Source organism: Oryctolagus cuniculus, chromosome 10, assembly GCF_964237555.1.
Source record: "Oryctolagus cuniculus chromosome 10, mOryCun1.1, whole genome shotgun sequence".
Classification (NCBI taxonomy): Eukaryota; Metazoa; Chordata; class Mammalia; order Lagomorpha; family Leporidae; genus Oryctolagus; species Oryctolagus cuniculus.
In genome coordinates this window covers 28198812-28226211 of record NC_091441.1, presented here as the reverse complement: position 1 = coordinate 28226211, position 27400 = coordinate 28198812, and the positions used below count along the sequence as shown (strand labels likewise).

Here is a 27400-nt window from a genome sequence, read left to right as displayed (position 1 = left end):
GAAGGTCTCTCTCTCTCTGCCTCTCCTCTCTGCGTAACTCTGACTTTCAAATAAATAAATAAATTTTAAAAATAAAAATAAAAAAAAGGCTCTGAGGAGCCAGTGTTGTGGTGTAGCAGGTTAAGCCGCCGTCCGCAGCACCAGCATCCCGTTTAGGCACCAGTTTGAGTCCTGCCAGCTCCATTTCTGATCCAGCTCCCTGCTAATGCACCTGGGAAAGCAGTGAAAGACGGCCCAAGTGCTTGGGCCCCTGCATCCATGTGGGAGACCTGGAAGAAGCTCCTGGCTCCAGACTGGCCCAGTCCTAGCCATTGTGGCCATTTGTGGGAGTGAGCCAGTGGATGAAGACCTCTCTCTGTGTCTGTCCCTCTCTCTAACTCCAGCTTTCAAACAAACCAACAACAACAAACAAACAAACAAACAAAACCAAAAGCAAACAAAAAAAAACGGCTCTGAGAATTCAGAGGCTAAAGATCCCCACTTTAAGACACATTAATCCGGAGCGTGCTAAGTCCGAAGATCAAAGAAAAGCTCTGGCAAGGCAAGCTGAGCGGAGCACAGGAGAAAGGGACTCTGCCCACCTTGCCGTCCCCTTGTTGGGTAAATATTTGCTCATTTTGTTGGAGCAGCGGAGAGCCCTGAGACAGATCAAGGGAAACTGCTGCTGCATCAGCTTCTCTCCCAGGAGGAAAGGAGCTTAGCAGCCCTGCCTCCAGCCTCGGAGGGACACACGGACACTGCTCACAAAGCGGCCGGGCGGCAGAGCTAACATCCGCCAGGTGGAAACCTCCCGCCAAGTGCTGGGACGGCTGCTCATCAAAGTCTGCAGGACTGACCAGTTCTGTGCACTGACGTCTTTTAGGTTAATGATAACGGCTGTCAAAGGTAATTAGGCTCCCGTTCAAATGTGTCCTTTCCCCTACAGTAATCACAGTGGTTGGTTTTTCTTTTTTAAGATTTTATTTATTTGAGTGGCAGAGTTATAGAGAGCCAGAGAGCCAGGAGCTTCTTCTGGGTCTCATGCAGGTGCATGGGCCCAACCACTTGGGCCACCTCCCACTGTTTTCCCAGGCCATAAGCAGAGAGCTGGGTAGGAAGAGAAGCAGCAGGGACTCGAACCAGCACCCATATGGGGTGCGGGCGCTGCAGGTAGAGGCTTAGCCCACGACACCACAGCACCACCTGTGACTGCTCTTCTTACCACCGTTGTAATCAGCTGGACGCCTCCTGGATGTGGTCTAATGAGGCTGTAACCATCACCATTGAAGCTCAGGGCTCAGGTTCTAGTCACAGCTTACTAACCACCTGTTACCGTACACAAGCCATTTACTTCACTGAACATTAATGTCCTTATCTATAAAACAGGAAAAGAGGAGCAATAGTTCTGACAACCCGGAAACCATATCACACATCATTCATACAGGTGTTGTACTATTTTTTTTTTCCTTATCGGGTCATAGTTTTTAATCAAATTTTAAAGGGGTCTGTATTACAAAAGTTTCCATCAACTAAAAAATATTATTTTTTTTAAAAGTTCCCTACCATGAAGCCTTTAAATGAACTCGATTTTCTGAATGCCTCATCTAAGCAAACAATCAGCCTGCTGCTTTATGAAGTGAATGTGGTAGGTGGAGTTGGAAGGGCACCAGCAGCGGGAATCCAGGTGCAGGAAACTGGATACACTGTATTTCATTCCAGGACACCTGCCCCCTGCCATTTTGGCTTGGCTGACTTCCAGCTCCCCGTAAGGGGTGCGGACCTGACTTCTCTACTTGGTTGATTCACAAGCCTTGCAAGGACTTCTTTGCCTAAAGCTGGTTTGTCAACCACCGTCTTTGCCGAATCCATTCCTCCCCCGGGTTTTCTTCACTCTGTTTTGTTATGAACACAGCTCAAGCCAGAAACCTTCAGTCATTCTTAGCACTGTCTCCTCATTTACCTGCCATGCCCAATCAACCACCCTGTTCTGTCGAATCCACCTGCAGGCCGAGCTCAGCTCACCCCTCCCCCTCCTCTGCCCCACACGCGTGTCCAAGTGACCCTCGGCGGTCGCCCGGACCATGCAGGAGGGCCTAGAACGGAATCCTCCCTGTTACACACAGTCCCCCAGCCACGAGAACAGCAGGTCGGAGTGGGACCACAGCCTGTCATTCCCTTGCGTAAATCCTTGTATCGCCTTCGAAGGATTCGGCATTCAGAATAAAACCCCACCGAACTCTCGGGCTCCGGACCCACAAAACGCCAAATTCCGAGATTCCGCCAAGCTTATTCGTGTCTCAGGACCTGTGCTCTTGCCCCCGAACGGTCTTCAACTGACACGTGAATCCCTACATCGGAATCCAATCTCTGTGACCCCTTGCTGGGCAAACGGAGTCACTAACCCGGCTGCGGCCACCAAGTCACAGGGAACCGAAGGGGAGAGGGGGCAAGGCAGGTCTTCGACAGAACACCAGGCCCTGCTGGGGACCAGGTCTCTCTCAGGGCCCAGCAGCCTGCCCGCGCGCGTCCCCTGGTCACCGAGCTCGAACCAGCGGGTCACGACGACCCCAGCAAGGGCGCGACCCCCAAGGTCAGAACGCACCCTGGAGCCGCGCCGCGGGCGCCTCGCCAGCCTTTCCTCCTCGTCCCAAACACTCCGGAGCCGGAGCGACTGCATGACCTCCGCCCACGACCCCCACCCCGGCCCTCCGCCGCGCCTGCAAGCGGAACCCGGGCAGACTCCGAGGGGCGGGCAGGGGGCGAGCAGCGCTCACCTCGGAGAAGGGCCATGGCCGCGGCTGGGTCCCCGGTGGCGCAGGATCACGAGCGCGCGCCCACCCTCGCCCGGGTCTTAAGCGCGGGGGCGGGGCCCCGCGAGGCCACGCCCCTTCCCTTGAGCCTACTTCCCGCGGGCTCCGAGGGGCCTCGGGACTGCCAGCCGGTTGTCACTCCCACGCGGCACCGCCCCTCCCGTGCGCGCGCATTCCCCCTCACATCACAGTGTCTACAGACTTCTGTTTTACATCGAAGAGATTTGATGGGACATCTTCATCCGCCGCCTCAGCAGGTAACGAATGTTCCCTTCATCCCTGGCTGAAACAACTGCAAAAAAAAAAAAAAAAAAAAAAAAAAACACGACAAGGCGCCAGGACGCCAAATGCCCGGCAGCGTTGGGGGGGGGGGGGGCCGAGGGCTCGGGGCGGGCCCGGAAGCCAAAGTGGGCGGGACTCGGCGACGACGCGACGGGATTGGCTGGGGCGGCGACTGCGCAGAGTCTAAGTCCGCGAGCCGGAAGCAAGGACCAGTTCCGGGTGGCGGGCGTGGGCGCGGGGCAGGCGGGTAGGCGAATGGAGTGCGGCCAGGGTTGTAGGGTAGGGCGCGCCCGGACCCCAAGTGCAGCCCCCGCATGAGCCCGCAGTATTTTCCTTATATGATCAGGCCCCGTTACGGGCGAGGCCGCTTGTTTCAGGGCCTGAGAGGATTATGAAAACGAGGCAGGCGAAGTGGGGCTCGGGGCCCGGGCGCGGGGCAGTTAGGGGGTCGCTGGGCGGGAGGGCGGTGGGGAGGCCTGTGCCGCTGTGGCCGTGAGCCCTGGCCAATGATGACCAGACCACTGCGCAATCTGAGTCCTGGGCACCAGGTGATGGAGTGTGTTCTGAGAACAGACTGAGGCCGGGCGAGTGGACGCTGCCCGGCGGAGGCGGCCGGGCCGGCTGCCTCGGCCTTGGCTTCAGCGTGTGCGGCCGGCGGTGGGTTGCGCCGGTGTCTCAGCCCTCAGCGAGCGCCTGCCCTGCGTTCTGCTTTGTAAGCGCTGCTTTGGTAGCCCTAACTTATGCCTTTGAAAGGTGGAGTAACAGAGAGGGAGAGACAGATACAGACAGATCCTACACGTGCTGGTTCACTCCCCAAATGCCCGCAAAGGCCGGCGCTGGGCCAGGCCAAAGCCAGGAGCCTGGCGCTCCATCCAGTTCTCCCTCGTGGGTGCAGGGGTCCAAGCACCTGGGAATCCTCTGCTGTGTCCCAGCCGCAGCAGCAGGCAGCTGGATCTGAAGTGGAGCAGCGGGGACTCCAACCACTGCCTGGATGGGATGCCAGCGTCCCAGGCTGTGGACCCACCGGCCGTGCCTCAGTGCGGTTTTTCTAATTCAGCTTTTTATTATGGAAACTTTGAAACAGGAAAGTGGAAAGTTTGTACAGTGAACATTCATACGTGTCACTCATAGAGATCTTTCATGTAGGTCATTTTTTTGGCCACAGTGTCTTGGCTTTCCATGCCTGAAATGCTCTCACGGGCTTTTGAGCCAGATCCGAAAGCCTTAAGGGCTGTTCTGAGGCCAGAGTGCTGTTTAGGGCATTTGTCATCCTGTGAGTTTGCCTTGTGTCCCACTTCCCATGTAGGATCATTCTCTCCTTTTTAATTCTATCAATTATTATTAGCAGACATTGGTCTTGTTTATGTGATCCCTTTGACACTTAATCCTATATTTATGATCAGTTATGAATTTAAACTGATCACTTTAACTAGTAAGATGGTATTGGTACCTGCCAACTTAATGGGATTTGGAGTCCCATGGCACGTTTTTAGCTTTACCCTTAGTGGTAAGTCCGAGGGAACGTGTGCTGAACTGTACATCTCTCCCTCTCGTATTCCTGCTCTTATTTTTAACAGGGATCGATTTTCAATTGGATTTAAACACCTAAGGATAATTCTGTGTTAAGTAAAGAGTTCAACCAATTTAAAAAAAAAAGAGTTCAACCAATGGTATTAAGTAGAAAAAGAAAATACTAAAAAGAATAAAATAGTAAGCTGTTCTTCACAGTCAGGACAAGGGCTGATCAGGTCATTGCTTCTCATAGTGTCAATTTCACTTCTACAGGTTTCCTTTTAGGTGCTTAGTTGTTACAGATCAAGGAGAGCATACCATATTTGTCCCTTTGGGACTGGCTTATTTCACTCAGCATGATGTTTTCGATTCCTCCATTTTGTTGTAAATGACCAGATTTCTCTTCTTTTTTCTTTTTTTTTTTTTTTTTTTTTTTTTTTTTTTACTGCTGGGTAGTATTCCACAGAGTACATATCCCATAATTTCTTTATCCAGTCTTCTGTTGATGGGCATTTAGGTTGATTCCATGTTTTACCTATTGTGAATTGAGCTGCAATAAACACTGAGGTGCAGATAGCTCTTTTGTTTGCCAATTTAACTTCCCCTGGGTAAATTCCGAGGATTGGGATGGCTGGGTCATGTGAAAGGGCTATATTAAGATTTCTGAGGTATCTCCAAAGTGTCTTCCATAGTGGCTTTACCAGTTTGCATTCCCACCAACAGTGGGAATGCCTTTTTTCCCACATCCTCGCCAGCATCTGTTGTTAGTTCATTTCTGTATGTGAGCCTTTCTAACCGGGGTGAGGTGAAACCTCACCGTGGTTTTGATTTGCATTTCCCTGACAGCTAGTGATCCTGAATATTTTTTGTGTGTCTGTTGGCCATTTGGATTTCCTCTTTTGAAAAATATCTGTTTAGGTTTTTGGCCCTTCTCTTAAGTGGTTTTATTTTGTGGTTGTTGTGGTGGAGTTTCTTGATCTCTTTGTAGATTCTGGTTATTAATCCTTTGTCATTTGCATAATTTGTAAATATTTTCTCCCATTCTGTCGGTTGCCTCTTCACTTTCCTGTTTCTTTGCAGTATAGAAACTTCTCAATTTGAGGTGATCCCAGTTGTTAATTTTGGCTTTGATTGCCTGTGCCTCTGGGGTCTTTTCCAAGAAGTCTTTGCCTGTGCCAATATCTTGCAGGGTTTCTCTGATGTTCTCTAGTAATTTGATGGTGTCAGGTCGTAGATTTAGATCTTTAATCCATGTTGAGTGGATTTTTGTGTAAGGTGCAATGTAGGGGTCTTGCTTCATACTTCTGCATGTGGAAATCCAGTTTTCCCAGCACCATTTGTTGAATAGACTATACTTGCTCCAGGAATTAATTTTAGCTCCTTGATCAAATATAAGTTGGTTATAGATATTTGTATTAATTTTTGGTGTTTCTATTCTGTTCCATTGGTGTACCCATCTGTTTTTGAAAAGTACAGATCTTAAATTGGATGTGAGGCCTGCACTGTGGTATAGTGAGTAAAGCTGCCACCTGCAGTGCTAGCATTCCCATATGGGCACCTATTCAGGTCCCGACTGCTCCACTTCTGATCTAACTCTCTGCTATGGCCTGGGAAAGCAGTAGAAGATGGACCATGTCCTTGGGCTCCTGCACCCGTGTGGGAGACCTGGAATGAGCTCCTGGCTCCTGGCTTTGGATCAGTGCAGCAATGGCCGTTGTGACCATTGCGGAGTGAACCAGCAGATGGAAGACTTTTCTTTCTCTCTGCCTCTTCCTCTCTGCAACTCTGCCTTCAAATAAATATATAAATCATAAAAAAAAAATTAGGGCTGGCGCCATGGCTCGCTTGGTTAATATTCCGCCTGCGGCGCTGGCATCTCATATGGGCGCCGGGTTCTAGTCCCAGTTGCTCCTCGTCCAGTCCAGCTCTCTGCTGTGGCCCGGGAGGGGAGTGGAGGATGGCACAAGTGCTTTAGCCCTGCACCCGCATGGGAGACTAGGAGGAAGCACCTGGCTCCTGGCTTCGGATTGGCGCAGCGCCGGCCGTAGCAGCCATTTGCGGGGTGAACCAACAGAAGGAAGACCTTTCTCTCTGTCTTTCTCTCTCTCTCTCTCACTGTCTAACTCTCTCTCTCAAATAAAAAAAAAAAAAAATTGGATGAGCTTCACAAACGCATACCCTTTTGTAGGCCCTGTGCTGTTTGCCCTCTACATATTTGAGAGGAGAATCACGTCCCCCACTCATTGCCTGTAGAGCACCGGCAGCAAATCCCTCCGAACTCACCAGGTTCTCCCTAATTATGTTTCTGAGCAGATCTAAAACCACAAAGTGGAATATTGACAGGTTTCAGTGTATTAAAAGCATGTATGATGGGAGCTGGTGCCGTGGCACAGGTTGGTCTTCCGCCTCGGTGCCCGGCATCCCATATGGGCAGGTTCTAGTCCCAGCTGCTCCTCTTCCAATGCAGCTCTCTACTGTGGCCTGGGAAAGCAGTGGAAGATGGCCCAAGACCTTGGACCCCTGCACCCATGTGGGAGACCGAGGAAGCTCCTGGCTCCTGGCTTCAGATTCATGCAGCTCCAGCCATTGCGGCCATCTGGGGAGTGAACCAGCGGACGGAAGACCTTTCTCTCTCTCTCTCTGTCTCTCCTTCTCACTGTCTGTAACTCTTTTTCTTTTTAACTTTTATTTAATAAATATAAATATCCAAAGTACAGCTTTTGGATTACAGTGGCTTTTTCACCCCATAACTTCCCTCCCACCCGCAACCCTCCCATCTCCCGCTCCCTCTCCCATTCCATTCACATCAAGATTCATTTTCAATTCTCTTTATATACACAAGATCAATTTAGTATATATTAAGTAAAGATTTCAACAGTTTGCACCCACACAGACACATAAAGTGTAAAGTACTGTTTGAGCACTAGTTATAGCATTAATTCACATTGTACAACACATTAAGGATAGAGATCCTACATGGGGAGTAAGTGCACAGCGACTCCTGTTGTTAACAATTGACACTCTTGCCGGTGCCGTGGCTCAATAGGCTAATCCTCCACCTTGCGGCCCCGGCACACCGGGTTCTAGACCCGGTTGGGGCGCCGGATTCTGTCCCGGTTGCCCCTCTTCCAGGCCAGCTCTCTGCTATGGCCAGGGAGTGCAGTGGAGGATGGCCCAGGTGCTTGGGCCCTGCACCCCATGGGAGACCAGGAAAAGCACCTGGATCCTGGCTCCTGCCATCGGATCAGCGCGGTGCGCCGGCTGCAGCGGCGGCCATTGGAGGGTGAACCAACGGCAAAGGAAGACCTTTCTCTCTCTGTCTCTCTCTCTCACTGTCCACTCTGCCTGTCAAAAATTAAAAAAATAATAAAAATAAAAAATAAAAATAAAAATAAAAACAATTAACACTCTTGTTTATGGCATCAGTAATCACCCTAGGCTCTTGTCATGAGTTGCCAAGGCTATGGAAGCCTTTTGAGTTCGCCAACTCCAATCTTATTTAGACAAGGTCATAGTCAAAGTGGAAGTTCTCTCCTCCCTTCAGAGAAAGGTACCTCCTTCTTTGATGGCCTGTTCTTTCCACTGGGATCTCACTCGCAGAGATTTCTTCCTTTTTTTTTTTTTTTTTTTTGCCAGAGTGTCTTGGCTTTCCATGCCTAAAATACTCTCATGGGCTCTTCAGCCAGATCCGAATGCCTTAAGGGCTGAATCTGAGGCCAGAGTGCTATTTAGGACATTTTCCATTCTATGTGTAACTCTAACTTTCAAATAAATAAAATCTTTTAAAAATTTTTTAAAAACACGTATGAGGGGTCTTCAGAAAATTTCAGAAATGTGTTTTATGCAAACTATGCCTGGATTTCAATTTTTTTTTGCACCAGAATAATCTTTTAATTCTATTTTCTATACACTTCTAGAAGTTCCCTCATAAATATATGTAACAATATTTACATAGTCTCAAAATATTACAAAGAGGAAAAAGGAAAAAGAATCATTGCAATGTAGGAGTCTTGTGGTATTACCATAATCAAATGATCAGGGTCACCAATAATGGGACAAACATCTTTATCCCTTGCTGTATGGAGGACGCAATTTCTTACGTAGAATTTCTTCCCAAAATATCTGACCTGAATCTAATCATAAGGAAACAGAATCCAAATTGAGGGACATTCTGCCAAACAGCCAATGTGAATTCTTCAAAAACATCAATGTTCTGAAAAACAAAAAGGCTGGAGTTGAATCAGATTAAAGGAAACTAGAGATGTGACACTTTAATGTGAGATCCTTCATTGAAATATGGATTAAAAAAATCTGAAGGACAGTATTGGGACATTTGGGAAATGAATTACATATGGGATAGTATGGATTATTAATTTTCCAGATTATGATAATTATATTATAGCTATATAGGAGACTGCTCTTTGTTCTTAGGAGATACATGCTAAAATATTTAGCGATGAGGAACTATGGCATCTGCAATGAACTCAAGTGACTCACAAAATTATATAGCGGCACTGGCAGAGAGAAAGGAAGAGAGGAAATATGGCAAAATATGAAGAGTTGAGAATCTAAATGAAGAATCGAGATGGTCATTCATTGTTCTACTTTTGCAACTTGGCCGTAGGTTTTAACATTCAAAATGAAAGTTGGGAGGAAAAATGTCTTTCAAGCTACAAAATTACTGGAAACAAATTATTCTCCAACATTTTGAACACTGAATATGTACATCAAGATTCTTTTCTTGGTCTGGATATGGGACTTCTGCTAAGATGCGGAGTTAGTGCTCTAGCATTTTTTTTTTCAGGAAAAAGAAGGGAGTTGTGTTAGCATAAGACTGGAAATCAGAGAATCCACTGTACATCTGAAATTCTAGTGTTGAGATTTTATCAGGATTTCAGCAATATCCAGCCTTAGTATCTCCCACGTGTCCTGGGTAATTTTCCTGCGCTTAAGCATAGTTCCCCTGGCTTCCTACAACAGTCAAAACTGATGGTAGGGTAAGCCGCAGGGGCTTTGGAAGTTTCAGCCATGGAAGCTGGGGAAGTGGGTGGGGCCGGACATTTTTAGAATTGGGTATGTGAATCTGAATGAGTGACACAAGCACATTTGCCCATCTTGAATGGTTTAGAAAGTTATCTGCGTGCTCACACATTAATATAGCCATAACATAATATCTTGAATTTATGTCCTTACAACAAATACCTACTCTTTAGAAAGTAAAATTTGTCACACAAGAATCAAATTTAATGCATGCAGAAAGTAACCTACAAATCATAACCAAACTCCTTCATTTTAAGTTTACCGTAAGTCTTGGTGGGTAGCTTAAGACATTGTCTCAAACTTAGGTGAAAGGCAAATATTTTTCTCCTTGTTTGAAAGTTGTTTGTGGTGTCTGTATCCTTAGCAAACCCAGTTAGAATTTCACGTAATAACATAACCTTAGGCAAATCTCTGTACCTCCTTGGGTCTGACTTGACTCGGGAAAATACTAACGTTGGTGGAGGGAGAGAATGTTTCACTGACTCAGAAACAGAGAAACAGACGGTTGAACAGGTTGGGTTTCCTGCTCATGCAACAAGGAAAATCGTATACCATGGGTGCGTCTTGGGGAACTGTGGGACATCTTGGTAGGAGGCTTAATGTTAGGATTGGGGCACTGGTTAGGTGATTAAAGACGACGCAAAGCAGAAGAGCTTCACTCTGCATTGGGTACAGTGAGCAAGCAGGGACAAGGCTGTCCATATAATCCTATCCAGAAAGAGGGCAGATCAGAGGATAAAGCTAAACTGGGAGAGAAACCACAGTGCCTTCTACAAGTATCAGGTAGGAGAAGGGATGTTTCTTATTGTGTGACCTTGTTTTATGTCTCTAGGCAGAATTATGGGCCTCTCAGTCTCCATCACAGAGAGACCTGTCTGATGCCCAGTGCTTTGTAAGGTTATGTGCTAGAGGAGAACAGCAGGAGCACCAGGCCAATTCTGTGAGCTAAGAACCAGACCAGTTTCCTGAGGCTGGGCTTTTTCCCTTTCTCAGCTGTTATAGCGTGAGTGTATCTGGTTTGCAGTTCAGCTCTTTTCAGACCTAGTTTTCCTGTTGAGGTTTTGAAGATAGGCCTAAACCCGAGTAGGGGGTGAACTGTCTGAAGTGAGGCTTCCTTGGTCAGCCACCCAGAAAGGTAGGTGAATCTACCCTTAGGTTGGAAGTTGGGTTCAAGATTCTGTGTTCCTCCATGATAGATGTGAGCGTTTCTGTGGGTCATATTGCAACAATTGTTCCTAATGAGTACACTCCTAGGGGTGTCTTGTTCCGTAACTGGGGGGAGAGGGGCTGGTTATGTGTATTTTTAAGATTTCCAGGTGATTTTGATGTGTGCTCCTAGCTAAGAAACAGTATACCCTGGTGTGCATATAATCAGCTTTTGGCCTACTCTGTTCCATTGGTCTCTATGCCAGTTCCACATACTTTACTAGTTTTAGAAGTCCTGATACCGGCCAGGGGAAGTCTTCTGCTGTCTCAAGGAGGGTCTTCTTATCCATGAGTCGTTGCTTTTCCATATCAATTTTGCAGTGCATTTGTCAGTATTAAAAAAAAAAGTGAACTTGGGGATAATTTACATTTTTGTAGTGAGGAGTCTATACGTACATTTCTGCATTTCTTGGTGTTTTTCACTTATTTCATAAATTCCTCCACAGAACATTTCCCACTTTTTAATGCCTTGTCTATGCTTTGTGATTGGGTCCACCTCTAGGCCCTCTGTTCATCATTAATCCATCAGTCTTTTCCTAAGCTCAAACTGTCTTGAATTCTACAGCTGTGAAGTGTTTAACAACCTGTACTGTCTTCCAGGGCAAGTCTTCCCCCAACCTCTGGTTTAAACGATCGTGAAACACGGTTGAATGTAGGCCCCAGGGTGAAGTTTCTCAGGAGCATCAAACTTCAGCCAGTGTGTAGCTGCAGCTTTAAATTTCCTTCCGATTTGCATACCACTTTATTCAAAAGTATTTATTTTCACATGTTTTATCCACAGCCAAATATTACAGTGCCTATTACAAGCATTTTTCTATAAGTGTAGTTTACAGGTTTGCTCAAAATGGAAAAATATCAATATTTGTTTTATAATATTAGATACTCCCCTGAATGCAACATCATCTTTAGAGAGGCAGTCCTTCATCTAAATATTAGTGGCAAACTGTTTTATCCAAATCTAGATGGTTTTTACATAGCATCACTTTAGAAAGTAGGTGAATTTCATCGGATTGAACCCCTTTATTAGAATTATAAAATTTTAGGAACAGTTTTCGATATCTAATGACCTTTGTAATTAACAAGTCATGTTTTGTCATTTGGTATTAACCTCTAACTTCCTAGATCCTTTAATTCCCTAATTATGGAACCAGTGTGTACAAAGAGTGAATTATGGGTATTTGGCTCACGCAGCAAACCGAGAAACCAACCCTAGATACTGTGAGGAGAGACTCCAGGGTTCTGCCCCTGCTGCGAGTTGTATGGACGTTAGACAAACACTGCAATTTAGGATACCCTGGTTGCCTTAGAATCAGGTCAAGTGTATGAAAACAATTCATCTATGCAAAAGAAATGGAGTCTAATTTGTTACTGTACTCCTAATGCATTAAGGCCCTAAGTAAATATTTGATGAATTGATGGTAGATAGCACTGTTAATTGTATTTTCTAAATTTTTGAAGCTCCTAGCTTTTACAAAAGCCTTAAAATTTAGCGCTAGGAAGCCAAGGGAAGCAACTCCTATTGACATGCTCTATGGGAAGGGGGAGATGGTGTGCCTTTGAGCCCAATCTGCTTGCTAGGTGAGCCTACCGTTACCGTCACTCTAACTGCAGATATGATGGCACAAGGAGAATGCATGTAGTATCGTGATAGGGTTGTCTGCTTCAGCCACAACTATTTCATGTGCACATCTTACCGTAGGTAAATAGGTTCCAAGAAATACTTAACACACAAATCATTCTGCAAATATTTAACCTTTAAAATGCTTCTAATGTTTCAGAATACAAATCAAAACTCCATGTTGTCATGGCAAATATTAAAATTCTCCCTGTACCAACACTTATTTCAGAGAAACAATTGGTACGGTCAGTTATTTTAATAACTGCTAAAGGCACCTCGTGAGAAAGTGTTAACTAAATTTTAAATCTTGAAAAGATAGTTCAGATGTTTATGTTGAATTAAGTTATTTCAAATTATTACTGATTCCATGAACTTGGGGAGTGAGTTGAACTGATTTGAAAAAAGCAGAGAGAAATGCTAGATGGTTTCCCTATAGATGTTTCTCCAGCCTCCAAGTATGAAGCTGGACATTCAGTATCAAAGTACTGTGCAAGAATTTGTCAGTCATCTGTAAATTAAGCACAGTTCCGGTGAAATACTTTTTGGTATCTGCTATTACTTAGGCTAAGTAGAAGACTAATCATGAGGATACCTTCCCGTTTATTCTATTTACCAAGCTTTTATTCAGTGAGCCTCTGGCACCTAGTGATTCACCAATGGCAGTAGAGAGGAGCTGCCCAAAGAGATGGCAAGAATGAAGCTGTTAAGACAGTACATAAGGACAGTTAGCCAGTGTATCTGTGGAATGACTGCTGGTCTAAACTCCTTTATCCTCAAGGCATTTTTGGTTATCTTGAAGGTTAAGGACAGTGTTTCATTCCATGAGACACTGAGTTTCAAACTAAAGTGCACCAAAAAGCAAATTAAACTTTATAAGCTAGAAAGAGGAGGCGGCAACAGGCCTATTTGCATTAGGCTGGCCTTCCCAACAAAGCATGTGGGTTGAAAGGTGGCATGGACCTCGTGGTTGTGTGACTGAGCAACAAGGGCAGGCACAGCTCTGTGTAGACGCCCAAGAGAAGCCAGGGTGTCTCCTGTGGGCCTAGAGGGGGTAACACCCACGGCAGTGTTTTTGGACATAACTGTCGGTAGCCTTAACCCCAGCGCGGAGTCTGTGCTGGCCCAGCAGGTGAGAAGAGTAGCCCACGAAGACGCCGAGCTCTGAGTGCACAGTCTGTGTGTGGGCCTGCAGTGTGCTGTTTCCAAGAGCCTTTTAATCTGGTGACTAAGTATTCGGTCATGGAGAAATCTTCTCAATAGGATGGGAGGCCATTCCTGTAGGATGTGCAAGCAGTCATGGAACAGCCTACTGTTAGCAAGATAGTCAGAAATGAGGGGAAAGAATGTACAATATTTTCTAATTGAATGCTTGCTTTTGAAGAGTCCAGAAAACCCTAAAAAACCCTAAGAGCAGAAACATCTAAACCTGTTACACTATTACTGAATATTCTTAAATCGTTATAACAGTTACAGTAACTTTTATGTGGCAAGTATGAAAAATGTTGAAAATAACCTGAAAAGGGAAAGGTGGCTTCAACTATTTAATTCCCTTTAAAAAACAAAACACAAACCTTTGGATAATCAATGAGCTAATTATTTTTTAATGGTTTTCCAAACAATCTGATTCTCAGACTGAAGTTCGCTTTTCCCTGTTTTGGTTGTGTGGAGTTAGTGGTGCCTTATTTGAAGTTCTTATTGGAGGTTTGAAGGCATTAAGAAATTAAAGGATTTCATACTTAATTTTTATTATCTGCAAATAAAAATTGTTGTTACTGTTTCCTAATATTTAGTTTATATTAATTTTTGTGAGAATTTTGTTGGTAAATGTATGGACTAGCATTGGAAACATACTTTTCCCATCGTACTCACATTTGAACTTTGGGACAGCATATTTTTTAAGATTTATTTTAAAGGTAGAGTGACAGAGAAATATGACCTCCATCCTCTGATTTACTCTCCAAATGGCTACAATAGCCAGAGCTGGGCCAGGCCAACACCAGGAGTCTGGAACTCCATCCGGGTCTCCCACATGGGTGACAAGGGGCCCAAAGCACTTGGGCCAGCTTCCACTGCTCTCCCAGACACATCAGCAGGGAGTTGGATCAGGAGCAGAGCAGCCGGGACTTGAACTAGCACTCTGATACAGGATTCTAGTGTTGCAGGTGGTGGCATAACTCACTAGGACACAATGCCAGCCCCAGGACAGCAGCGTTTTTAGCACAGCTGTTTCTTAAACCCTGGGCTACACAAAAGGGTTTGAACACATGACTGACTGGATCTTTTAGTTAAGCTTCAGAAACTAATACTCCAAATGTTTGGTCTGGAGGTCAATTATACCATTCTGTATATCCTCAGCCATTAAAAGTACTCTGGGAATACTTATCGGGAAGCCTGGGCCCACAGTTTTGTATTTCACTGCAAACTCATCCACACTTATGGGTCGTCTGCCTGGGTAAAGGTCAGGATATGTTGCTATCATAGTTAATAGTACTTTATTAAAAGTCCTTTGAAGGCAATTTATGTGACTTGCTATATCTTTAATATACTTTTAATTTTGACATTCTCCAGTTATAAGCAAATAGCAAAACTAGGCAGCTTCCATTTTACAGAACTGGCACCTTTTATATGGCCATGGGGACTTCTGGGTGGCCGTAGATTATGTGTGTGTGTGTTTAGACTGAAATCCACCTTAAAAAATTTTCCATATTTCAAGTGTTTTTATTCTGAGCAGTAGGTACAAAAAATAATGACGTGAGTGTGGCTTGTTCCGTGTAGTGCGGCACTGTCCACGTGTAGTCGGGCTCTGATGGAATCCACTTTCACCACCTCACACAGATCCCTGAATCACTTTCCTGTGTATGCTTGCTGGCTCTTGCTGGGACTCAAGTTAACGTTGGGAGCCTGCGCCTTCAGACTTCATTGAGGAACTCCAGGTTGAGACAGGCTGGGATATGAATGGAGTCCATGGTCAGAGAGGATGGGTTAAATGGAAACAGAACAGGGAACATGTGTTTGAAGTCTAACAGCAGTTGCTGAGGGTCGTTCCGCTCTTGCAGTTGTGCCTGTGGGGAACAATGAGACCACGTGAATGCCTAGTACGGTACCTACGAACAGCCAGCTTAGGTGAGTTCATGGAAGTGGCTCAGCCTATGTCATGGGAAGAGTCCCAAGATAATTACGTAACGACTTCAGGAGAATGGGGTCTCCCTGTCCCAGAGGTGTTTAGTGTGAGGGTGGTTTAGGCTTTTTGGGAGGGCAGATGACTAATCATTCTCAATTCTAGCATTCCTTAAAACAAAGTTCCATCTAAGGGAGAGTATAAAAATACATATCAGGTGCTAATCCTGGTAGAGGCACTGAAGCAAAGTGGTTGATGGCAAGGGCTCTGGAGGCAGACAGCTTGACCTGACATCCTGGCACCACTTGGGGCAAATTCCTGGGCCACTCTCTGCCTCAGTTTCCTCATCTCAGAGTGGGGAAGAGCAACATCACATAAAGTAGCAGAGGACAGGGCTCTAGGGGTTGGTCCATCCATTAAGGCAACCATTGAGTTGGAAAGGGTGATTGTTACCAGCTGGAACTGAATGGACATTTATAGAACCACCAAGGAGAGTACCTGGTAAGGCAGAGGCTCCAGGATGCACTGCTAGGAGAGCAGTGTGTTTGAATCAGCTCCTACCTGCCATTCTTCAGCCCAAAGGTAGCCATGGGGTTAGCGCTTGCACAACTGCTGGTGCCAGGGCAGGCAATGGGACCTTGTCTTCCAAAATTTGGAATTGTACATTTTGGTGGTCTGGTGGGTCCCAACACAGGTACTTGCCTTGGTTTAAGCATCTCTTGGGATGAAGTGGCTTTCCTTGGTGGCATTAATTTGGAATGTTAAAAGCAACAGGGCTTGTCTATCTTCTCCCCATTTGAAGCCAGACATTTTAGGAAATGGACAATTGGAAAAATACACTAACGGAATCCAACGGCAGGCTTGATCAGGAAGAAGAAAGGAGCCTGAAACAATCCAGTCTGAGAAGAAAAAAGAATGAGTAATAAAGAACAGGGCCTGTGGGACCTATGGGACACCATCAGTATACGCATGATTGGAGTTCCAGAAGGAAGAGAGAGCGAGAAATGGGCAGAAAGAATTTGAAGAAATAATGCCCCCAAACTTCCTAAATCTGATGAGACATGTATGTACACACTCAAGAAGGTCAGCAGACTTCAAGCAGGATAAACTCAAATATTCAGGGTGAGGCACATTATAGTCAAATTGCCAGAACCCAAAGATAGGACATCTTGAAAGCAGCAAGACAGAAGCGACTTGCCACATACAAAGTATCCTTCAATAAAATTAACAGCTGATTTTCTTTCAGAGACCATAGATGCTAGATGCAGTGGGATGACAAAGTAGACAGAAAAACCCCACCAACTGTGCATTCTATATTTGGCAAAACAATCCTTCAAAATCAGATGAGAAATTAAGTCATTTCTAGAGACAGAACAGGACACTATATTTTGATAAAAGCAGCTCCAATAGTCATAATACACCTAGCAAGAGAATCCTCAAATGTGAAGTAGATATTGACAAAGCTGGAGGGAGAAATATTTTATTAAAGCTGGACACTTCAATAGAACAATCAGATAGACCAATAAGAGATGGAGGCCATAATCAGCACAATAAATCAATTAGACCTAACAAACCGAACAGATACACAGAACAGCAGAATATACTTCCTCAAGGTGCATGGAACATTCTCTAGGACGGACCATAGGTTACACAAAGCAAGCCCCAATGAATTAAAAAATTTTTTTCTGATTATAATGCAATGAAACTAAAAATACATGGAAAATCCACAAAGACATGGAAATTTATAGGGTCTTAAAATAGCCAATGAATCAAAGAAATCACCAGGGAAATTAGGTGAAAATGAAAATATACTATATTAGAACTTACGGGATATTGTGAAAGTAGTGCTAAGGTATAAACTTGTGTCAGCGTTTTTGAAACAAAGGTCTGAAATCAAGTCAACTGTTTGCCTCGAGCAAGTGGAAAAGAACAGCAAACTAAACCCACAGCTAGAAAGGGAGGGAGGGAGTAAAATCAGAGTGGGCATAATTGAGAGAGAATAGAATTAAAAATTAAATTGAACTTAAACAAAATTGACAAATCTTTAGTCTAAGAAAAAGTAGAAGTCTACATTCAGAAATGTAGAAATTACCAGAGTCAGAAATGAAAAGAGCATATTACCAAAATTTACAAAAATAAAAAGGATCAAAAGATAATACTATGAATACTTTTACACTTACAAATGGGATAGTTCAAATGGACACAAACTGTCAACAATGATTTAAGAAGAAACAGAAAATCTGAATAGACCAACATACTTGTGGAGATTGTATTAGTAGTCAAAACCTCCCAGCAAAGAGAAGCCCAGGACATGGCTTCCCTGGAGAATTCTACCAAACATTTAAAAAAGAGTTAATATTAATTCTTCTCAAATGCATTATATGAGGTCAGTAATACTTTCATACCAAAGCAGGTAAGACAGTACAAGAAAACTAAGCTATAGGCTAATACTGCATCTGGATATAGAAGTAAAAACGTGTAACACAGTACCAGCAAACTAAATTCAGCAGCAGATTTAAGTGGTTATACACCAAGACCAAGTGAGATTTATCCCTAGAATACAAGGGTGGTTCAGCATACAAAAATCAGCGTAACATACTACATTAATAGAATGAAGATAAACACCACATGGTGTCTCAATTGGTGCAGAAAAAGCATTTGACAAAATCCAACATATTTTCCTGCTGAAATAGGAGAAACCTACATCTCACATCATACTCAATGTGAAAGAGTGAACGCTTTTCCCTTGAGATCAGGAACAAGATAAGGATGCCTGTTCCTACCACTTCTATTCAAAATATTCACCAATGTTAACGGCAGCATTATTCCAGTAGCCAAAAGATGGGGACAGTGCAGTGTCCATGGACAGATGAATGGATAAACAGTGTTTTATACGTGTAAAAGGAACTATTGTTCAGTAGTAAAAAGAGATGAAGTTCTGATACATGTTATGTTATAGGAGACCATTCCAAGTGACATAAACCAGACCCAGGAGGACAAATATTGCATGATTCCACTTACATGAAATATATAGATTGGATAAATTCCCAGAGACAGAGAAGAGAAGAAGGGGATGGGAGAGGGTAAATAGGAAGTCACTGCTAACTGGGTACAGTTTCTGTTTAGGATGATGAAAAAATTTCTGGAAATAGTGGTGATGGTTACATAACAATGTGAGTGGACTTAATGTCACTGTGTACACTTAAACATGATTAAAATAGCAAAATACCTTCCCCCCAAAAATGGGCTGCTCGAAAGGTTGTCAGGCTCCTATGTGTAAGGCACTGGCTTCGGTCACCGGGACGTGGCAGGGGCTGTGTTTGCATCATTCACTTGACGTTGAGCTCCCTCGTGCAGCCTGCCCACAATTAGCCATTACCCCGTGCACCAGGAATTCCTGGCTGGAGCTGCACTGTTACAAAGGCCACTGAACCGGGGAAATCGTGCCAAGAGGAAGATCAGACTCTCCCAAGTTTGTGCAAACACAGGCTATCCCATACTAGTCTGGGGTATGAAAACTGGCTTTTCTCTCACTGGGGCAAGGCACCCTTATTTGCATCACATAATGGCAACATTTTGCTATGGTCTGACTTCCTTGAGGATTTAGGAAGGATCTGAGGAAACTGAAGGATTTAGGGAAGGGTATAAAAATGGGAAAGTTAAAGATTTACCCATACTATTATAATTCAGCAGCAAAAGGTGGTCTACGTTTAATTCAGTAAAATTCAGAGAGGATTTTTGTGAAATAGCTACCTTGTTTGGGGACTTTAACAACTAAAATTTGCACTTTTAAATTTTTATTTTTTAAATTGGCAATAGAAATTGTACCATATGTTTTGATACACTCAGATTTCCATTTTTAAAGGTCAGTCCATACTGCCCATAGCGCCCATGCAGGGACTTTGTTTCACAAGCTGCTTGCGCTTATTTGAGTTCAGGTGTAGGAGAGTGGGTTGCTCAGACTTTCTGAGCACTGCACAGGGAGAAGCAGAACATACAGCCGTCGCTGGCCAAAAGGTAATCACAACAGTCGTTTTCTGGGAAAGAACTGTCAGATACTGATATCAACTACTGAGGAAGACCAAGGTGGAATGAGAAGGCCATGCCAAGATGGTCGCTGGCAATGGAAACTGCCTGGCAACAGGCTGTGATTGGATGGCTTCGGAAACTGCCTGGCAACAGGCTGTGATTGGTTAGGGCATAGACCTCCCCTTGACCAGATTGGCTGCTTTGGCTATTTAAGCTGCTGTACCAACTGAAATAAACGAGTCTGCGGGCTGCTCGCCTCTGGCCCGCTTTCACCGGGCTCCCGGGGTCTGTGTGGTGACTCCACACCTCTTGCCCCCACCACGCTCCTCCTCTCAGAACAAATCCACAGCAACAGACTAAGAATCTGATCGTACCCAGGAACTTCAAAAAGTTCATGGAAAATGGAATTAAAAGTTTACTTTGAGGTAAATGTATTTTGCAGTCCATAGTCTACATAAATATGTTTTGTCTGTGACCTTTTTGAATCGAAACAAACTTATCTTTGAATTCCTCTGACTGCTAGCTTCTGAGTGCCCCGGTACACGTGTCCTGAGAACACCCGACACTCAGCCTGCATTACCTTTATCCGTGTCCTGGGCTCATGAAACCTGCAGCGCCACTTGGCAGGCATTCCTTACCTTTGGCCTGACGTCTCTCCTTGGAGACAATGCTGCAGCCCACATGGAAGCAGTTGGAGTTCTCCCTCTAGGGTGCATCTCAGAAAATCAAAACCAAGCAAGACTCTCTACATATGGACTTGAGTTTGTATAAATTACTAACTCTCTGTAAAAGTCAGTAGCGGGTCCAGGGTCAGATGCCCTGCTGGCTTCTTGTCCGTCATCCAACTTGCTCCACTCCCCCCACCTCGAAGCTGACTACCTACCTACCTACCTACCTGTCTATATATCTCTCTCTCCCAGCTGGATCCTTTCAGACAGTGCCACCTGCACCCCCTGGCTTTGTCCCTGTGGGTCTCTACCTTCTTCTCTCTGGTGTCTGTGCCTTTAAGAACCCTGGCATGCCCTTGGCGCCCTTAAGGAAACCACCTTCAGCCTGACTTGGCAGCCAGCCCTCCTTGACCCTTGCCTCTATGCCCTGCTTAGACACAAGGCAGAAGTTCATTTCTTCTTTGCCACAGCTCATTTCAGACTGCAGACTCTGCCCTGGAACACTTGGAAGGAGCTCCGAATCAAAGCCCAGCGCCTGGAAGGGCGCGGCTTCTCCACTGAGGCCCCGGGTTTCTCTGGGCTCTGAGGATCTTTGCCAAACCTTCCTTACGTTGATTCCCTTAGTGCTCACTCTTCCTTCTTGGCTCATTTTTCTCAGCACACATTGGTAATCCCTGTTCCATGCTGGCATTACGTCCCTGGCTACAGAGGTTGCTAAGAAGTTTCAGGAAGGGCTACCCCTCCCCAGGGAGTTCCCACGCGCATGCGCTGGCTTTTCGGTGTAGTGGTCAATGGCCAGCATTCCCACCACACACACAGACCAGGCGCTCTGCCAGAATCACCCTGGGCTCAGCTTGAGAGCGCTATTTTTTAAGTTAAGAAACTCCTACAGACTTAATCATTAGCCCAATATATTTTCTTTTAAGCTTGTTTCTTAGGGCATATATTCCAAGTCTTAAGAGATAAGATTTAAGAGCGCAAACTGTTTTCTTAAAAGAACATTCCTTAGTTCCATCTGTATGAGCTCATGATATGCTTACTTTGTGAAATATTTAACTAAGACTGTATAAAATGCGGGGGCCAGAGCGTTTGCAGGCTCAGTGCTGTGTGTGTCGTGACAGGTTTACCCAAGTGGAATGCCTAGGAACAGTGGGGCCCTCTAGCATCCCATGGGACCAGTATTAAAAGGATTAGAATCTTCAACTTGCTTTATAGTTTTAGACTAAGACTTTATAACATTAATATTTTTAAACTCACCTGGATTGTTCGTATAAAGGCCACTGTTACCCGTTCTTCAAATTCATTCAGGGGAGTATAAAGGTTTAAAATTTTGACAATCTGTTGGAATAAAAATAAAGTTTAGCACAGTGCTAAATGAACACAACACAACGTTGGAACTTAACGGGCCATCCAGGACACATGACGTCCGGACAAGAGCATTGTCCTCTTCAGACAGGACCCACACTGCCCACAGGTGGAGCTGGATTTTTTTTTTTTTTTTTGACAGGCAGAGTGGATAGTGAGAGAGAGAGACAGAGAGAAAGGTCTTCCTTTTGCCGTTGGTTCACCCTCCAATGGCCACCACGGCTGACGCGCTGCGGCCGGCACACCACGCTGATCCGAAGCCAGGAGCCAGGTGCTTCTCCTGGTGTCCCATGGGGTGCAGGGCCCAAGCACTTGGGCCATCCTCCACTGCACTCCCTGGCCACAGCAGAGAGCTGGCCTGGAAGAGGGGCAACCGGGACAGAATCCAGCGCCCTGACCGGGACTAGAACCTGGTGTGCCGGCGCCGCTAGGTGGAGGATTAGCCTAGTGAGCCGCGGCACCGGCCTGGACTGATCCTTAACGCGAGGAAGGAGTCCACGCCTTTGCCCAGTGAGCCCGCGTCCTCCTACGGCGTCCCTGTCCCCTGCATACCTCACACCCCACGTTTGGTGGTTCATAGACAATGAGGAGTTTAGAGAACTGTGGCCTGGGACCCTCTGCCTCTTACCTACTAGGTTTCCCCCAAAAGACTGGTGGGGCTCCTGCCTTCAGTGAGAGAGGTGTTGTCTGACAACGCCCAACTACTCTTCCGCCCCCTGCCTCACCCCTCCCAGTGATACTCCCTCCCTCCTTGAATGGAAGACCATCTTTTGTCTGCCTGCCAGTTGTCTGGAAGTAGCCTGCCTAGAAGTCAACTTATGAAAGTAAAATAGATATTTATATATGTGTATATTATAAAGGAGGAAGGCTTTCAGTACATTTACTGAAGGAAGTTTTTTTTTTTCCTTAAAAGGTTGCTATTTCATTTTTAGTAGCTGGTGGAGGAGGTAAGAGAAGGATGTCTACTTTGCTATACTGAGTTTGGATTTTGTCGTTGTGTAGGTGCTGATCGGGAGGAAGATGCACCACTTGATTTGCAGAGTCTGGTTTCCTTATGCTGGTCTCAGATCCATTTCCAAACACACACACTTATGATGGAGGCAAGGTCTGCCTGTGTGTGGGCAGCATTTATATTTTTATAGACTGCAGCTGCGTCACAGTGTAAATGCAATTTTAGGGGGAAAAGGACAGTAAGAGTTAGATGCCTCTAGGTTTTTACTGGTTTCATTTAAAATAATGTAAATGGAGTCTTAGGTAAAAATATGACCATATTGAAAGCATAGTTATGGGGCTGTAGCTGTGGCATAGCGGGTAAAGCTGCTGCCTGCAGTGCTGGCATCCCATATGGGCGCCAGTTCGAGTCCCAGCTGCTCCACTTCCAATCCAGCTCTCTGCTATGGCCTGGGAAAGCAGTGGAAGATGGCCCAAGTGCTTGGGCCCCTGCATCCATGTGGGAGACCCAGAAGAAGCTCCTGGCTCCTGGCTTTAGATTAGCATAGCTCCAGCCATTGCAGCCATTTGAAGAGTGAACCAGCAGTGGAAGACCTCTTACTGCCTCTGCCTCTCTGTAACTCTGCCTTTCAAATAAATAAATCTTTAAAAAAAAGCCTAATTATAAAAAAGCTTTTGTTCATAATCATAGTTGTAAAGAAAGCAGATGCTTGATGCTGCCAATAATGGAAAAAATTAAATTTCCAGGTAATAAACAATGCAGAATGCATTGCTTACAATAAGCGTTTACCACAGCTTGACATTTTGTGGGCTTACTGCCTTATCCTAAGTGAGCAGGGGAGGTCAGAGGCATCCCACGGAACAGACCAGAGTGGCCTGCGGTTCGCCCAGGACACCCTGGGAATGGTATCACGAGGGGTGATAGAGGCTGGGAGAGCAACAGCAGAGAAAGAACCCGAGCGGGACAGCTGTGGAGGGGAAGCCGAGTGCGCGCCAGGCGCCCCTGACTGCCCGGGGCTGGCCCACCTGCTGGGTGCTGAGGGCGGTGCACAAGGAGCAGATGGCCTCCGCATCCTCTTGGGTTTTCTTCTTCAACTGCAGGAGCTGAGCTGCTTGGATGAGGGGCTCCATGGTCTGGACTGCTCCGCTCTGGTGCAGGTTTCTTCCCCGTAGCCACTCTTCAAGCTGACTTATGTTGTACCTTAGCCACGGGTAAAAAGCGAGCGGGGTTAAGCTGGTCCTAATTCAGGGACGAGGACACGAGCTGGCTTCGCAGGCTGCCTGCACTTATGTCACCGTTCTCGTCACCTTCGCTAATTATCTCACATGGTTAGAAGCTTGCCCCATGCGCAGGAGCTATTTGTTGAGTTTAGAATGAAAATATGAATCAATGGGTGCTTAAAAATCAAGTGAAATACCCAAAATCTATCAGTGAATGGGGAAAAGTACACTCAATGTATCAAATTAAAACAATTCCTAGGAAACATTCACAAATTTCGGCCTCCCCGTGAGCCTGCCATAATCACTGATCTCTCTCTGACCTCTGTGGTGTTCAGCCTTCAGATTGGATGTGGAAACGTCTGAGGTAGGAATGTGTCTACCGAGCCCCCGCCCCAGCGTGTGATGACAAGCGGCGCGGCGGGAGTGCGGCCCGGCCAGCGTTGGCGCGGGTGGTCCGGCCCTCACCTGAGCTGCATGCCGGTGCTCCAGGAGCAGGCGTCCTTGCGCAGGAGCAGGTTGTTGAGGGTCACCGCGCTGATCATGTAGAAGAGCTGCTTGAACACCTGCTGGATGATCTCGGGGTCCAGGCCCTGGTCGCACATGACCGTGTGGAAGGAATTCATCTGGCGGATGACGGCCTCCAGGCAGTAGGCGTTGTCCCCGTCCGCCATGCTAGAGGAGCGCTTCCGGTAGCCAGTGGGCTTCACCCCAGACAGCCCCTGGATGCTCTCGTTTTCCAGCATGGCAGAAACTGCGAGAGGAGCACGGTTAGGGAAACTTGGGCGCTCAGCGCAGACCTGGCTTTGGACGGCTGAGATCCCGCAGTACCCGCGGCTGGGCAGGGACACTGTCCGGAGGTGTACAAAGGTGTACGGTGTTGACATGCTCGGGAACTTAGGACATTTGGCAAAGAATTTTTTAACGCATCAGCCTCTAGATGGAATGCGACAGCTCTGGACCAGGTTGTCCCTAAGACTGACTGGCGATGGGGCAAGGTTAACGGGCGGGCATCAGGCTGGCTCTGTACTGTGTGCCCAGGGCTCAGAGTTCCTGAACGGAGCCTCTTGGGTATAGCTCCGGCCCAGCCACTGGCTGCATGGCCAGCTGTCACCCTCACGGAGCAGCACTGAGCTAGGCCCCAGTGCTTTACTTGCAATACCTCTTTGCATCTATAGAGGATGCTGCCCCATTTTACCAGTGTGGAAACTGAGGCATAAGGAGGCTGAATAACCTGCCTCAAAGTCATGCTACTAGAAGTGGCAGGGCCAGGATCCCAGCCCAGGTGTGGCTCCAGCACTTGCGCTCCTGACCACCACATTGTTCTGAGATCCGAAGTTTTTCCAGATTCCCGTGCCCAGATGGCCAGACAGGAAGGAGCATTTGGAACGGACCTTGTCCTGGAGACGTATGCCTGGATTGGTCCCATTCGGCATTCACCCGGAAGCTACGTGTGTTGTGAGAACCCAGGCGGGAGGCATCACACACAGGCTCAGGCTCAAGTTCCCCCCTCAGCCTTCCCGGAGCGGTCGCCTTGCGTCACCTAACACAGCTGGAGCCATCGCCTTGCATCACCTAACACAGCTGCACCCAGTGCCCGGCTCGGGGGCCTGCGTGCTCAGTGCACGAGCGCACTGCTGCGTTCCAGGCGAGGGGCAGTGGGCGCTCGGCGAGCGCGCGCACAGGAGCGCACTTACTGCTTTCCGCACGAACAGAGTCCGCACCCGGCCAGAGGAGTCTTTTTCCCCCACCGTGTATGTATTTATACCCTGTGAGTTTACATCAATTACCTATTAAAATTAGCTTGTTTGGGGTGGGGGGAATAGAGCATCTCACAGTAAAAGAGGTAAAGGAAGAGGCAGTGACACGCGTCTGTACACTCAGAACCCCAGCATCATGGGGGAAGGTCCTGGCTTTCTGGGGGATGTGGCTAAAACAAGGGGTCTCCACGGTGTTCGGGGAAAACGCACGTTAGTAAATGCAGGTCAGTAAGTCCATTTTCCCACACACTCTTCGTCAAGGGCACATGTGTGTCCGGTTCCCTGAAGACAGGGCGAGCTCAGCCCAGCTTCCCCTCGTTCCAGACCCCGTGCTGCCACCAGCTCACCTATCATGGGCTGCAGCAAGCCCTCGGCGATCTTGATGAGCTGCTGGTAGATCTGGATGGAAAGGTCGCTCAGCACCTGGCGGTATTCGGTGAGGTCGAAGTTCTTAAGACAATGCTCGTTTTGCTTGGCCGTATTCTGGGTCATGAAGCCCTGCAGAGGAAGAGGCGGGCGCTGCCGAGATCCGTGGGCTCAGTGCTCCTTATGGGGCCCCACCCAGCCCTCTCTACGTGGAACTACCTGTATGATGTTCTAGAAAGCCCTGAGAGTTCTCTGAGACCTCACTGATGGCCCTGAACTTGAAGGCAGTGTAAAAATATACCACGGCCGAGAAGTCGGAAGTGTGTAATGGAAAAGGTCTGCATTACGGAGCGCAGATCCCTGAATTGATTTCCCTAAGGTAGTAAAACAGACCGACACCAGGCCCAGAGAAAGAGGGGCCCATGTTTTTAAACTGCTCACCGAAGTGCTCTCCCCAATGTACCAGGTTACCCTAAAAGGTTAGATGAGACACAGTGCCTGAAGGAGTGTTACCAGGGACCAGGTTATGTCTGTGTACTGAGAAATTTTGGATGGATCCCATTATTAAATATTGGAACTAACAGATGGATTGAAATGATTCCATAGCCACAGTGCTCTGTCCTCTTGGCCGTCTACATTCACAAGGTAACATGTAAGCTAAAAGAATGGCTGGTCCCGAAAGGATTCATATGACCAATGTCCTTTGTATTCAGGCTAAGGGGAGCCACGGGTCACGTACGACCCATGCTCTCAAAAGGGTGGCCCTAGCAAAGCTCTTGTCCTGTGTCACATCCCGAAAGTCTTCCTGAAAACACACACGGATGGAAGAGGGCAGAAGTGTGAGTGCTCAGACTGGTTCCTTCGTTCCTCGTCGGCAGACTACGTTGAGCCAGTCACGCTGTGGGTTCAAGTCTCGTCCCTGAGAACCCGAGCTCACGTGAGGACAGCCTAAGAGAAGGAGCTCTTGGTCCTGCTCTGGCCTTAACGTATTTCCCCTCCGCCCCATTCAGAACCTCTCTCAGCAGGTGGAGCGGTGAGCCTCAGTGCCACGTGGCACGTGCAGTTCTGAACTTGCAAAGCTTGTGTACGATGTGACGTCACAGAGGCCTCTGGTTTGAAACCAAGGACAGTTCTGTGCCCTGCAGCCCACCCCCCCCTTCCATTGTAAAAGCAAGTGAGCCCACAGAATTTCCACCTCCCGGCAGAGACGGAGCGCGGCCATGTCCCAGAGGTAGGACCGGCCGGGGTGGCACAGCCCTGTGTCATCCCAGGGCGGAGAACCTGTCAGAATCTGTCCTGGCACAAGAGGTGGAAAAAAGCTTTCAAAACCATTGCACGACTTTGGCTGACGCTGCCTTGCGAAGGGTGGGCGGCAAGGTTTGGGCAAGGAAGGGAAGAACGGAAAGGCCGAGGGACGCCCAGGGATGTGGGAGTGGGCCGGTGTGGAGGCAGCTGGGACGCTTCAAAGTGTGGCACGG

The 27400-nt window shown here is 46.7% G+C and overlaps 2 protein-coding genes, 2 long non-coding RNA genes and 2 other non-coding genes across 9 annotated transcripts in view; 4 read left to right on the top strand and 2 right to left on the bottom strand.

Moving 5' to 3' along the window:
• ACAA2 (acetyl-CoA acyltransferase 2) overlaps positions 1 to 2890 on the bottom strand; it is a 34142-nt gene extending 31252 nt beyond the window's left edge. The window contains exon 1 of the mRNA XM_002713530.5: positions 2754 to 2890. Coding sequence (XP_002713576.1) covers positions 2754 to 2769 — 16 coding nt within the window. The 5' untranslated portion in view covers positions 2770 to 2890. The remainder of the gene's footprint in view (positions 1 to 2753) is intronic.
• A 23-nt stretch (positions 2891 to 2913) lies between these two features.
• LOC138844022 (uncharacterized) overlaps positions 2914 to 27400 on the top strand; it is a 36572-nt gene continuing 12085 nt past the window's right edge. The window contains exon 1 of the long non-coding RNA XR_011379331.1: positions 2914 to 3046. This is a non-coding gene — a long non-coding RNA (uncharacterized lncRNA). The remainder of the gene's footprint in view (positions 3047 to 27400) is intronic.
• Positions 3225 to 23605, top strand: LOC138844021 (uncharacterized). Its single transcript, XR_011379330.1, has 3 exons — positions 3225 to 3783; positions 7051 to 15570; positions 22630 to 23605. It is a non-coding gene; the product is annotated as an uncharacterized lncRNA (long non-coding RNA).
• LOC127492561 (small Cajal body-specific RNA 17) lies at positions 3359 to 3503 on the top strand. The gene has a single exon (XR_007922071.2). It is a non-coding gene; the product is annotated as a small Cajal body-specific RNA 17 (non-coding RNA).
• Positions 3572 to 3654, top strand: LOC127492554 (small Cajal body-specific RNA 18). Its single transcript, XR_007922064.1, has one exon. It is a non-coding gene; the product is annotated as a small Cajal body-specific RNA 18 (non-coding RNA).
• MYO5B (myosin VB) overlaps positions 11536 to 27400 on the bottom strand; it is a 324299-nt gene continuing 308434 nt past the window's right edge. For all 4 annotated transcript variants that reach the window (XM_070050187.1, XM_070050184.1, XM_070050188.1 and 1 more), the window contains 5 exons: positions 25904 to 26054; positions 24265 to 24550; positions 23605 to 23779; positions 21520 to 21600; positions 11536 to 15509 (listed from right to left, as the gene is read on the bottom strand). In XM_070050187.1, the coding sequence (XP_069906288.1) occupies positions 15357 to 15509; positions 21520 to 21600; positions 23605 to 23779; positions 24265 to 24550; positions 25904 to 26054 (846 nt within the window). In that variant the 3' untranslated portion in view covers positions 11536 to 15356. The remainder of the gene's footprint in view (positions 15510 to 21519; positions 21601 to 23604; positions 23780 to 24264; positions 24551 to 25903; positions 26055 to 27400) is intronic.